This window comes from Pararge aegeria, chromosome 10, assembly GCF_905163445.1.
Source record: "Pararge aegeria chromosome 10, ilParAegt1.1, whole genome shotgun sequence".
Classification (NCBI taxonomy): domain Eukaryota; kingdom Metazoa; phylum Arthropoda; class Insecta; order Lepidoptera; family Nymphalidae; genus Pararge; species Pararge aegeria.
In genome coordinates this window covers 3,033,613-3,048,063 of record NC_053189.1, presented here as the reverse complement: position 1 = coordinate 3,048,063, position 14,451 = coordinate 3,033,613, and the positions used below count along the sequence as shown (strand labels likewise).

Genomic DNA, 14,451 nt, shown 5'->3' with positions numbered 1-14,451 from the left:
GGTTAATCTTAAAGGCAGGTCATAAATCTTTTACGGTTCAGCCCATAAAACTCAGTAACGCTCAGACGCTAGATATTCGTGGGGCAAAGACTACCGGCACCTTTAAGAAACAAGTGAAGGATCAATATTTGTCTATTTCGGTCGAGCATTGAAGGGATTTAACACTATTATGTTTTCTATCGTACACCTTTTATGTTTGAGGATATTCGTCTATGTATGTATTTATTTATGTAGTTTAGTAGTGTATTTGTATGTTTTAGTATATTTATTTATTGTACCACCTGCCACGCATCTACAGCTTTTTCTTATTACGTCTTTAGTTGACTGGAAGAGATCGCTATGAAACGTTAAGGCCGACAAATTGTACCTTCCTTCTATTTTTATTTTTGTTTTATGTCATGTGTTCAGTAAAAGTATATTCATTCATTCATTCATTCATTCATCACGTTAAAAATGAAAATAAATAAAATTGCATTAGTCTTCGACTACAAACTTACATCTTCGACGATTCCATATAGATAGTCCAGTATGTTTGACTCACTGTACTCCATCACAACTGATAGTATATGAAGCGCCGACTGTGTGTTCCACGCCTAGATGCAAAGAAATTCAAGGTTAAACCATAGTTTAGTTCTATGTATAATAAAACGTGAATAAGCGGTGAATAACCGAGACTAATTTACTAAAGGACAAGACTATACACAGCCTAAACTAGTTGTTCTAGAGAACTCTTATTTACGATAATGTTAAATAGCAGCTGCAATAAAACATTACATTAGGCAATGCTTTATGCATATATGACCTGCATGCCACTGTCTACAATCGAGAGTTATTCTGCATGTAAAACAACGTAATAAAAAAAACACATTAGGAGAATCGGACGGAATTTCAAAAAAATCTAAAATATATGTATATAAAATGTTCGTGTTACGACATTCCAATTCATATTTTTTATAACTTTAAATCAACAAATAAAACTTAAAAATTATCATATTTTAATCTGCGGTTCACTCACAACGAAATACGCGTGTTACATGCACGTGACGTCATCTGTGTGTAAGCAAACATTACTGACGGCGTTCTTTCAACGATTAATTAATTTTTATCTAAATTAAACTGGAAAAGAGTTGATACGTAAAAGACTAGTTAAATGATCCTAACAAGAGTTAATCAGAGAGGTTGCAGTCATTTCGTCTTGCCAAGCTCAAACATTTATTTGCCCAACCTTAAAAGATAGACATATGCTGTCGCGGACTTTTATTAAGAACTTTTAAAGGGGAACCACCTTGTCATACATGATTGTATCGAAACTTTAACCATTTACGTAGCGCACGCAGCGGAATCTCTCTAAAGGAATAAAAACCCGATTTTAAAACATTCTTCATTGGTACTGTGCTCCTTTTGGTCTTAGCGTAATGATATATAGCCTTTAGTCTTCCTCGATAAATGGGCTATCCAATACGGAAATAGTTTCTCAAATCGGACCGGTAGTTCCTGAGATCATCGCGAACAAGCAAACCAACAAACAAACAAGCTCTATATATTAGTATAAGTAAATAGAATACCGTAGACTCAAGAGCATACTTGCCTTCTTCAAGCGCGAAGTGACTTGACTAGTGAAGTAATCAGCGTTTTCTGCGATCAGTTCTGCGACGTTGCTGTGGTCGAAGGCAAATGCTACGTCATTTAAAGCCTTAACACCGGTTAAGTGTAGGTTCTCGTATTTACTGCCTGTAACAAAAAAAATGGGTGGTGACGGCAAAAAAAAAATAAACAAAATTCATTTATTTCAAGTAGGCCTAATATAAGCACTTTTGAAACGTCAAGTCTGTCTGTGTGTGACTCTACCACCGGTTCGGAAGGCAGATTCTACCGAGAAGAAGCCGGCAAGAAACTCAGCAGTTGCTCTTTTCCAATATTAACATTTTACATTTTAAAATTCATTTTTCTATCTTGTGAGAGATGAAAGCGGAGCCGGATGCTTCCAAGCAACCTTTTCATTAAGAAATTCATCAATTGTATAATAACCTCGCTGTAATAAATGTGTTTTAACACATTCTTTAAACTTATGCATTGGTAGGTCCAAAATTACCTTAGGAATCATATTATAAAAGCGTATACTCAATCCCACAAATGATTTCTGCACCTTTCGCAGACGATATTCAGATGTCACTAATTTATGACCATTTCTAGTAAGTTGACTGTGTATATCCACTTTTTGTTTATAAAGACTAATATGTTGTCTTACAAATAATATATTGTTATAAATATATTGTGAGGCTACAGTAAGTTTACATATTTCTTTAAATTTTTCACGGAGGGATTCAGCAGATTACACACCACCATGACACCTCTTCCCGAGGATGTCATACGAGAAGACTTTGGGAATCACTTTGGGAATCATTAGCGTTCTCTGTGCTACTACTACAATGTACTGCTATTACCAACACCAGCCCAGCGTACTGATAACACTTTGATGGTCGATTGGCGCAGTGGGCAGCGACCTAACTTTCTGAGTAGAAGGCCGTGGGTTCGATTCCCACAACCGGAAAATGTTTATGTGATTAACGCGAATGTTTTTCAGTGTCTGGGTGTTTACCTGTATTTTATAAGTATTTATGTATATTATTCATAAAATTATTTATAGGATGTTTACTCTGTATAACTGCATTATTAGATTGATAGATTTCATGAATGCCCCATCCTATAAAATAAGAAAACCTTTTTACTATATTTGTTTAGACTTAAGATTTTTTGGAAATAAACATTATTATTATTATTATTTAAAAAAAACTAAAGGACCACTTCCTATCGCAATACTGTGGTATTGTTAAAACTTTTTTTTCTTTGCTCTTTTTTGTATTGCTTTAGCTAGTTTTGTTCTTTAGTATATATTGTTAGCATTTAATATATTTTTTGTATTTAAGTATTTATTTTTTTGTAATTAATTCTAAAATGTATGTTTTTGTTCTCGGCACTGTATACGGCTAGTTTATGTCACAGCTTGATGGATCTTACAGCTTATACTCTCATGTCTCTCGTCTTAATCGTTTTTTCACTTTCTAACTGACATTCTAGTTTTTTTATTCGCTAGTTGTGGCAGTCTCTACAATATAACATTAATATGTTTTTCATTTTTTGTTTAGTTTTATAAGAATTATTGTAACCTGTTGATTATCCATTAAATATGTAAATAAATATTCATCAGTCATCTTAGTACCCATAACACAAGCTACGCTTACTTTGGGACTAGATGGCGATGTGTGTATTGTCGTAGTATATTTATTTATAACACTCCCGTTGGGACTCTTCTTAACTAGATGATGGTGATTATGAGGCTAACTAGATTCGTAAACTTAAAACTTGAACTTATGAGGATTCTAAACGCGCTCTAGTTGAAAACAAGCCCACCAGTAGTGGAAGAGCTTTTTGTGACAGAGCTCTACTGGGGAAGTACTAACGATTGCTTAGCTCTGTCGCTAGACAGCATTTCTGTCTTCCAGTCTTTTTTATTTTTAATAACTAAGACCTCTGTTTTAGTCCAGCAGTGGACTGTTATAGTAAACTATTTATGAATGAAAAAAAACAATAGATTTAATTTTATACATTTAAAATGCATATAAAAATTTTCGGAACCGACAGGATTTGAACCTGCTACTCTCTGGCAATCGCGGCCTGAGGGCTTTCTTCCTCCAAGTTCTGGTTGCAATACATAATAACAATAGATTTTCTCGCAAAATATTCCTTCAAGTTTAACAATCCAATTAAAGGCATAAACTGCTGTCAAAAACTCTGTGACCTTCAGGTCAAATGGTCCTTTCAAGCTGGAACAAATTCTTCGCCCTCGTTTATTGCGTTTTTTTTTAACAAATCCCGTGGGAACCGTCTGTTTTAATTGGATAAAAAGTTGCCTATGTTACTTCTCGTCTTTTCAGCTAACACTATGCCAAAAATCAAGTTGATTGCTTAGTAAGGCCGTAAAGGAAGGACAAACAAACAGGTGTGTTACCTGGCGTTTGTAATATCAGTAGAGATTTTAAATGGAGCCGCCATTTATGGGATAGAGATAGATAAGAAACCTTTATGCATTGCATTCGGTGGATTATAAGAAATAAATTAAGGTTGTTATGTGATTTGGACTAAAAAAAAAAAAACGATATTCGAATATTGCTAACTCACTTCGATAAGGGATGGTGTTCTTCTCCCTCGCCAGAGCCCTTGAAATGTGTACCATAGATTATTGAATATTCTCTCCAAAATGTATCCCCAAATCGTTTTATTGCTTTTTATTCTAATATTATTATCTTGAATAGGGAGGTATTAAAAGTATAGTATTCAATGAAATTAATACTGTCATCGTCGTCGGCGCCCTAAGCCCTTCGATACTCAGGAATATCTCGGGAATCCTTACTCAATGATCCCTAGTACGCTTGGGATTTATTTTGATGATTGATTAATTAACGTACATAAGAACAAATAACATGATAAATAATTATATTTATTTAATAAATAAATTGTAACAAATAAAACAAGATTCATAAAAATTAAACAGTGTAAGAATTTAAGACTCTGAATTGAGAAACTAATTTCTTATTCTTTCTTCTGTGAATGAATGAATTATAGATGAATATTTGCCTTAACCCCTTCCCATTGTGGGAGAAGACCCGTGCCGTAGTGGGCCGGTAATGGGTCGATATGATGATGATGATAAATACACTATAACTACAAGGAAAATTGTACAAGAATGCAAAAACAAAAGAGCGATAAGGCAATCTTCAACAACCAAACTATTGATGGTGATATATATTTGAGAAAACTCACCAACTCTTTCCAACAGCAGGCATAAAGTTTTCAGCAAGAAGGGCTGATAGTCTGTCTTAAGCCGTCTCGCCATCATCCCGAGGCCTTCGGTGACTAGGCAACTGAACGCCATGTTTCTCTGAGCCTCAGCTATCGTTTTGCAAGTGTTGGGCTCTATGTACCGTAGCCGAGGTTGCGCGTAACTTATGCCAGTGTATCGAGTTTCTACGGTTCCTTCGTAAAGACCTGTGTTGAGTTTATTATGAAAATTAAGCTTAATTTGCTATACTCCGCGAACAGCAGCAGAATCTGTATGGTGTAATTTATAATTACTTCAATCCGTTCAATGACGTTACTGTAATGACGTTAATGAATAATTGTTAACAATTATTCATTGTTACAATGAATAATTGTTAACAATTATTCATTGTAAAGTCAACATCTCCTGAGGATGCTCCGGTTTCGGAGCGAAACGTGCGTAGAGGGTGTATTGCCGAGGATCTGTTTGGTGTGGAGTATACGGATTGAAGTAATTATTAATTAAAACAATACAGATTCTGCTGCTGTTCGCGGAGTATAGCAAATTAAGCTTAATTTTCATAATATATTATGGATTTCCGTAAAGTAACGCCTGCTTCTATCCAATACTGTGTTGAATTTTTTTCAGATTGCATGATATGTTTATGAATCAAATTTCACCTGATTGCCTCAGAAGGAAAAATTAAAAACACCAAACCACGTACATACACCCGCTGTGTATTTTGGTGTTTTTAATTCATTCTCCCGTCCCTAAATATTCAGATAAATATTTCCTTAAAGTTAATTATTGAACCCCAATGTAAGTATTGATAAAAAAGTCACTTCCCTATTTTGCAACCATAATGCATGCATTGTGGCTTCCAGCAGGCTAACACATTCAGCACGGTTAGCATGGGCAGGAGACAATTATATCCCCGGGGAAAGGATATAAGTAGATCTTCTCCCACAGTTTTATCAACTCACAGAGCATTGGCGCACAAGCGGAAATAATATCCATATAACATATGTTAAGTGTATTAATAAACGGGGGCAAACTTCTCCCGTTCCATGTTCCAGTGATTTAGCAGGTGGGCACGTTCATTATATCCCCTGTCAGGAGATATAATTGGGGGATATAATTTTTGTTTCCTGCCTGTGCTAGCCTTGCAGGGGACAAAAAATATATCCCCTGACAAGGGATATAACTACCATGTCTACCTGGTGAAATACGGGAACAGAAAATAGAAGAACTTTACCCCCCTTTCCCTCGACGAGAAAACTGTCTCCTGCCCAGGCTATCCGTGCAGAGTTATTTAAAACGAGCTGTGATAGTGGTTGGACTTTGGCTTCATTTTCCGGGGGCCGAGGTCGTCTCCCAGCCTTATACTTTTCTAAGTTATGTGCGTTTTAATCAATTAAAATATCACATAATTCAACGGTGAAGGAAAACATCGTGAGGCAACCTGCATGCCTGAGAGTTCTCGTCAGAGTTTGCGTGATGAGCTACGTCTAAAACCCTTCTCATTGTGGAAGGAGACCCGTGCCCTGTACTGGGCCGGTAATGGGTTGACATGATAATGAGGATGATTTTTTAGAAGCCGCTTCCATAATTTCTAAGCCTTCTTTTAACGTGTCTTTGTGGCCATTATTTGCATTATTTTTTTCAATTATTATTAAAAATGTCGGAAGGGAGACTACAGGTCGTGTGCAGCTACCAAATTTATTGTAATGTGAGATATATATTTACTTAAATAAGGAATTGGAAGAAAACGCTATTGGGTATCGGGAAATTTTCAAGAAAAAAAAGAACGCAACCCAATGCGAGCAAATGTGCTTGCGTAATTGAGGCTCGCGCAAGAAATGCTACCGGCGTGTAACGCCTTCTGAGAGTACGTACTACGTATAATAGAGTTAACCAATTTGAGGAAGAATCAATCTAGATAATATTTACCTGGCACGCTATCCTTGCTCCAGGCGCGAGGGTTGTACACAGACGTGTCCAGAGTGTCGACTTTGGTGACAGGGGTTTCGCCGCTGGCAACCTCGAGAGGCAAGTACCAGATGTCTTCCTCTATGTATTTACTTATTATCCTCTTTGCCAGGCTAGGTGATGAATTTGGCGCTGAAAGTACAGATGATTTCATTTAAAAACATATTCCCATATTATTTACTGTGGAGTATTTACATTGGAGTAGTTACGCAGTATTCTTAAACTTTGGTTGATATACAACGTTTAATCGAAAACCGAAATAATGCTTCAAGGGCTTCGGAGGTACATTATAATTTTTACTAAAATAAATCAGATTCAGCCCTAACGCCAAAGGTGAGTCCTGTCACTTTATTAGGTATCGCGTCGCGTAGCGTAGGTACTATACACGTGTAAGGTTAGGGTTATCATAAGTAAGCATGAGAATGTTTTGAATTAGTTTGTTTTGAAAAATAAATATGCTTCATTTGATTTCAAATTTTCACACGGTGATTCCTTATGAAATATACTTATGCATCCTTCAAAAGTTTTTCGTGATTCCGTAACACGTTTATATATTTGACACCCTATACAAGATATACCTTTAAAATTACAGAGTAGTAATAAGTGAGTGTTGATCCGGAACAGTCGTATCAATAAAAGCCAAGTTCCCTTCAAGGTCACATAGTTCAGTCTCAGAGATCTTCGAAATGTGTAAGCCAAAAAAATGGTACAGGATTAAACGGTACCTGAGCCAACCCAGTTGATGATATACACTAGCTCACAGCTCCGCTTCTCGTGGAACAACTCCATCAGCCTGTCGAGGAACAGTTCCGCGCATTCCGCAGCGCCCAGCTTCTGGCAAACCTCTTGCAGCCTCTTCTCAGACTGATTCGTGTCCAGATGTCGAAGGCGACACCAGGGTGTATCGGTTGAAGGTTTTGAAGTCACATCTAAGGAAGACAATAGAATCTGTTGACATCTCACTTGTGTGGAAATTGAAAGTATCTGTTATGAGATCCATGAGATTGAAAGAAAAAGTGTTCCCCCCCGGCTATTAAAAGAAAATAATATATTAATCATCATCAATAATACATTCTGTTACTTCTCAAACTTATGCCCGTTTTCACTAACAACGAACGAGGCAATGCCCTAAATAAGTAACGCCTAATCTAAGGAGATTCCTAGGCATACGTCAACCGTTTACCAATAGTTATCACCTAAGAGTCGGCGAAGCGTTTTTGTTCCATAGACATTGCCTAAATTATTTGGTTCGGTTTTGTGAAAATGGGCAAAAAAGTTCTATGAATGAGAAAATCGGTTAACGCTCATTGTGCGTCGCCATGCCAAGTCAACCCGACCCGCAATTAGATATTTGAGATAAAAACAAGTTACAAGCATGTGTCAAAAGTATTGGTAACCCTGTGTTCTACTTACAACTCGATGGCATTACGATAAGGTTGATATTTTATCGTATGGAGGTAGCGCATAATGCTTGCTCGTTAAGTGTAGATTTCTACCAGTTAACTTCTACTACCTACTTTAACTTGGCAGGGACTAATTAGGTGGTAGGCTACCTCTGCCAGAATGCCGGGTGAGCAACGCCAGGTCTGTCTGCAGGTCTGCAGCTGTCAGTAATGCGTCACAGAGCCGATCGAACCCGTCGCTGGCACTCAGCGCGCTTGTTAGACGTTGCGGGCGACTGTCGTCGCACAGTATCTTCAAATATCCGTACAGGAGAGTTAGGACGGACAATTTTCGACTTGAATCTGTAAAAAATGTGGGATTAAGACAATTAAAGCTAGTATGTACGCACTAAACTGGTTTTACTCATTTTTATTATACACTGCCGTGTACGCCATTACGAAAATACGCATACGCTGTTTAATCTAGCTTGTGGTAGCCCGGTTGGAAAATCTGTCATTCCTTCCAGTTTAGGTTCCGTTCCTTTGATAACAATCATCTATTAGAGCCTAAACATTTGTTGAATGTCATACTCTCTGTGTTATGCAATCCTGCGTTGCAGAGCGTAGTTCCTTTCAGAGATTAAACTACAAATTAGCTTAGTGATTAACTTATTTATTATATTATCAAGAAAATAAAACAAACATTTGACTATTAAATAAATAAATATACTAGGATAATAAACACATCGCCATCTAGCCCCAAAGTAAGAGTAGCTTGTGTTATGGGTACTAAGATAGCTAATGAATATTTTTTAATGAATTTAATACACATAAATACTTATAATATACAGATCACCCGACACTGAAAAACATTCATGTTCATCACACAAACATTTCAGCAGGGTCGCTGCCCGCTGGCCAATCGGCTGTCAATTATTATTATGTATTGCGATTGTGTCAGTGTGTGTATATGCAAGGGTAATTGCGTTTGTGTGTACGTACATGTGGGCGCTCGGGCGTGTGTAATTGATATGAGTTTGCATGCGTGCGTGCGTGTTATTTACTTAGAAGTTTCAAAATGCACTAAAGATAAAAAATTCTAACTTTCATTACGTACGTAGTTATTAAATTTTCTGTACCTACTAAGTCTTTGTCTGCATAAAACAACACACCGCAAAAATTCTAACAAAAATCCAGCCGGATAAGATCGATTTATTGTTAGAGTACAGTAAATGCATGCATATATTTGAGTACCGCAATAACATACCAATGTTAATTAATATCCTTGGCAAGCAATTAAGCGTAGTGAAGAAGTTTTCGCACAAACTGTCGATGGCTTGGATCTTTCTCTCTTTGGAAGCGCTGGCGAAGTGACTCTCCACACCTTTCGAGCAGTAATCGGATACCTCCTTGTATGGATCGGTTGAGAGTGTGATTAGAACGTCCAAGGTCATTGCTAATGATGGCTCCATTGTTCTAATGGAATAAGATAAAAATAAATATAAATCAATTTTCCCAGTAGAGTTAAGGCTGCACTTTGCATCCCATTTCTTTCTTAATTTAGTTTAGGTGTACAAATAAAGATAATACGTAAATATACTTGTCCGGACATGGTCTATGTCTCGGTTGGCTAAAGGTGACATATATCTCTGTACTTTTATGATCACGCAAATCGTAAATAGCCATCGACCTTGAACGAAAACATTATCATAGTTTTCTTTAGTTTACGCGTCAAGTGGGAAAACTCCCGTGTCACTTCAGAAGTGGGAAATTGTGTTTACGTTTTCCCACTTCTGATGGTTTATAGGTAAGAAATAGAAGCTTCTATGAGTAATCATCTCGTTCGTCGTTAGAAAGACAGATTAAGTGGGAATAAAAGTTCACTTACGCACTACACTCAGAGAGTATCCTATAGCAAAGTACGGCAAGCTCCAACCGCACTTTATAATTTTCATGCGTGACTAATGGAATTAAGTACTTTACGACGTACGAAAGTTTGTCACTCGCCATTGCGTACCATTGCGGTGAGCGTTTCGGTTTAGCTTCTACCCCTAGAATATAATAAAGCTCGTTATAATACACATAATAAAATAAAGAGAAAAAACACTCATGTGTGTACGCTGGTAAGAAGATAAACTTCTTTAGCTTTAATCACAAATGAATTTTAGGAATATAAATAGGCTAAACAATACACAGCATAAAATAATACGAATTGAAACCAAAATTAAATAGAAAAATTGCATCTGGCACGGGATTCTTATCCCAAAAAATACCTCTGATCTGATGCTCATAACGCGATAAAAGAAGTATACATTTAAAAAGGTATTTAATCTAAGATAGGGAGTAAATATGCGTTGATATAACTGCAAGTGATCTCTTCTGGAACAGTAAAGAATTGAGTTGAGAGCTGAAAAGTTGCGTAAAGAGATTTAAAACTAAAGGTTGTTGGTGCACAAACTAAAAGTTGCATTAACAATTACCTCACCTATAATTACAAATACTAAATATTAATGATAAACTAAGTAATATAATATATTTTTCTACTGTTCAGTTGATTGTAAGGTATGTTAATTGATTTATTTGGTTTCGTTGGTTTGCTATACATAGACATCATTTAATGCCCCGAAACATTTTGCTCCTGTGTAACGATTAGACCTGACTTTAGGAAAAAGCTACAATTGATTTCTAGGAATTGCTCTAACTAAACCAAAAATAATTACCCATTGGGAATTATTCGGTTTGCTATTAGACCACTCACAACCTTAATCCTTATTCTAGGCACGACAAAAGGTAAGTCTTAAAATACTATTGTATTAAAATTATACCGTCCTATATGTGGGAAGCAAGCTCCCAGGACGCATTTGAAACTCTCGCAGTATTTCTTTACTTTAAACGATTCATAGGCGCTTTTTATGGCTCCTTAAGTTTTAAGATCCGCAGACTGTATATTGTTAAGTGGCCGTTTAGTAGTAAAGATTGCAGTCAAAATCGGTCTACAAAAATAATGAAACGGGTTTTTAAATTATTTTATCAGAATTTAAAACATTTTATTATTATTTTTAAAACCGAAAATGAGAAAAAATATATTCATGTAATCGTTTGACATTATTCCATAGAAAAAATTAGAGCTTCTCGTCGAATCACGTAAAGTTTTGGTCGGTGTATGCCCGACTTGCAAGACCAGCTAGCGGCAAGTCGGGCATACACCGAAACTCAGTCTGGAACATAATAACTTGACGATTTACGGCAGTAAAAATTTTAAAAGTTTAATTTAACAACGTAAATACAAGATCCAAAGCAATACGCAAAAATGTGCACGTAAGCCAATAACAATAAGAAGCCTACGGCAAATAAAATATCATGCGTGAATATGCAAATTAACAAAACGAAAGGCATATAAAAATCCATTACAATTTATTAAAACAGCGCTTTCTAAAGGACGATAGTATGTTAATGATGATAGTGTAAAAAATTTGTTTCATGTTATATTTATTATGGCCAATCTTTGTATGTAAACCCAACTAATTGGAAATTGTCTACACGCACGCCTTTATCTCCTTTATTTTTATAACGCCCTAGTATCATTATCTATTTATCCTGGTTAGTTCTATTTTTTTTGTATTCCACTACAAGTTACCCCTTGAATTCAATCTCACTAAGTGATGACGCAGTCTAAGATGGTAGCGGGCATGTTAGGGTATGGCAGTTATATTAAACTCTATATACTTCTACGTGGGAATTTATACGCGGCATAGTACCTTAAAGCTTAAAGCTTGGCTTGAGGAAACTTTGAGGATTTAATGGACATCCATTGCTGGATTATTTTTTCCGGGGTTACGAACTAGTGGAGCTTAGTCTCCTGAGGCTACCCAACGCTGTGCATTCTGGCAAGTGTTTCCGTTCTAACACCTTGGGATCCACATATTAATAAATTCTTGAGAATGCGAGCTTTGCCGTTTTATCAGGTTCTACTACAGATCACCCCAATTCTAATCGCGCAGAGTTACTACGAGCCTTCTATCGATCACCCGGTGTTCAGTCTCTAAGCTTTTTTATAATTCTGGCAGCCAAAAGTAAGCGACCACGTTTAACTAATATGTCATCACTAGAAAAAGAGCTCAGAACCGGTATTAATTTACCGGTAAACTTTGGTTAATAGGATACATTTATGCTTTGTTTTTCGGTTTCCGGTAGAATGATCGGCCAAGATAAAGAACCAAGACTTTAATTAACTCATAGTTTTTTCAAAACGTGATGCTTTACTTTCGGTAAACCGGTTAGTATCTGTCGATTTATCAAAATAGAATTAGAAAAGGTTTCTCCTCTGAATCGGTTGAATAATAATAATAATATAATAACAGAAATTGAAGGGCGGCAAATAAGGAAGTTTCAGTTTACCCACAGAAAACATTTTCCTTCTAAAAAGTTGGTTATTCTTATAGATTTATCCCATTAACAAATAAAAAAAAAAGGTTTGACTGTTGTGTTTGCCTATAAATGTGTCCTAAGTGTTTATACTAACATCGAAGAAGACATATTTAACATAATTTTCGTTCACAACATTTAATACATCCATGCTACGTAAATTATATAACAACTACATACGTCATTCCCTCCTTTACCTGTCAAAATGGAATCACATTTCTCCTGAAACCTACTTCCTACATCTTTAACACAACTTTTCCTTTTAACGTTCTTAGGTCTAGTAACACTTCCTCTCGGTTTGAGCATACCGATAAACTTTGTGTTCTTTCGCTTAGTACGCAAATACTCGGCTAGCGAACGATTATCTTTGCTGCGGAGATTTGGGTTAAGATTTGCATCTCGTATGCTTTCTGAAATCGAAAACCACAACAAAAATCCAAATGACCAAGAGGAACAATTTCAGTACTAATTATAGATATTTCTACATTAATCAACTTAAATCATTTGGCTGTCAAGTTTCCAGCCTGCCAATCCTAAATCATTACTGCAAACGTGCACATGTGTGTCAGCAATATTGTCATGTGAAATTTGGCTTATTTACACAATTATAAACCATCAACACAACAGATTAGGTACGGTTAAAGTTTTTATACAATTAAGTAGATTTTAAGAATAACAACACATTTACAATTAAAAATTCATTAATTTCCTGTGCTCATCAAGTTTTGTCTAAAACTTGTAATCAGAAGAATCTACGATGTCTTCAGACCTTTTTTTTTCTTATGATTATATAAACGTGAAATTCAAAGCTCGTTAAAAAAATCTTTTTTGAATACGTCTTGATTTTAGATCTAGTCGCTAGGTCATACATACATAATGTTAAGAATATCGTCTTCAGTTTAGATGATTTATTAATTTATAATAACGTTTGGACATTTGGGTGTGGTTGTTTTAGTTCACGCTTGACGGCGTAAGAGCTTTCGATGGGCATATGGCTCAAATTTCGGATTATTTATTGCGGCGAAATATTTAATACCTAATCTGGCCAGAAACTATAAGATTCAGCATCCCGAACAAATGTCAATTATATTTATATTTTTATACAAAAAAAAAATGTATGAAAATGTAAATACACTTTTGCGGATTCTAAGAAACTATTTTGTCATGGTTTATAACTTTCTTAAATAATTCGCAAAGGGTTGATATTTTCATAATTGCATTTTATTTAAGAAAAATGGAATGAAAATGGATTGCAATAATTAGCATTATTTTTTGGTATATTCAAGAAGACTGCGGCCCGACCATTGTTTGAATTTGCTTCTTTTAGCTATAGCAGCGCTCATGCGCGATGCATTCGATTTTGACACCAGTAATTTATAATTTAGAAACAGTTTTTAGTTCGTTGATTGTTTTATATCTTGAGATAAAATAGACACATCACTAGGATTCAAAACATTAGTAATAATATAAAACACCACTTTTTAACAATATTCGAATAAAATTTATGACACCCGTAGCCAATCCTTTTGAAATTTTTCATTTACAAGATATTAGATAACAGTTACTACCAACCATATATTTTTTCGTAGGGATCTTATTATTTATATCTTAAAGCTCTGAATTTGTCAATGGACAACAACTAGTTAGTGCAATAGTTTAATAAAAGTGTTTTTTTCACTATTACGTTACTATAACACTGTACACATATTCAGTATATTTAGGTGGCTTGCCAATTCACGTACTATTAAATAAGTGTACGGTCAATGACGCTTTAAACACGGTCGAATTAACTGTACACCTCGCGATAATGCGTACCCCTCTCGATTCCCCTCCCAT

The 14,451-nt window shown here is 35.8% G+C and overlaps 1 protein-coding gene across 1 annotated transcript in view; it reads right to left on the bottom strand.

Moving 5' to 3' along the window:
• Positions 1-14,451, bottom strand: part of LOC120626763 (TELO2-interacting protein 1 homolog) — a 34,473-nt gene that overhangs the window by 10,603 nt on the left and 9,419 nt on the right. The window contains exons 6-13 of the mRNA XM_039894437.1: positions 10,079-10,241; positions 9,458-9,666; positions 8,362-8,553; positions 7,534-7,737; positions 6,770-6,940; positions 4,822-5,046; positions 1,589-1,731; positions 498-593 (exon numbers count right to left, since the gene is read on the bottom strand). Coding sequence (XP_039750371.1) covers positions 498-593; positions 1,589-1,731; positions 4,822-5,046; positions 6,770-6,940; positions 7,534-7,737; positions 8,362-8,553; positions 9,458-9,666; positions 10,079-10,241 — 1,403 coding nt within the window. The remainder of the gene's footprint in view (positions 1-497; positions 594-1,588; positions 1,732-4,821; positions 5,047-6,769; positions 6,941-7,533; positions 7,738-8,361; positions 8,554-9,457; positions 9,667-10,078; positions 10,242-14,451) is intronic.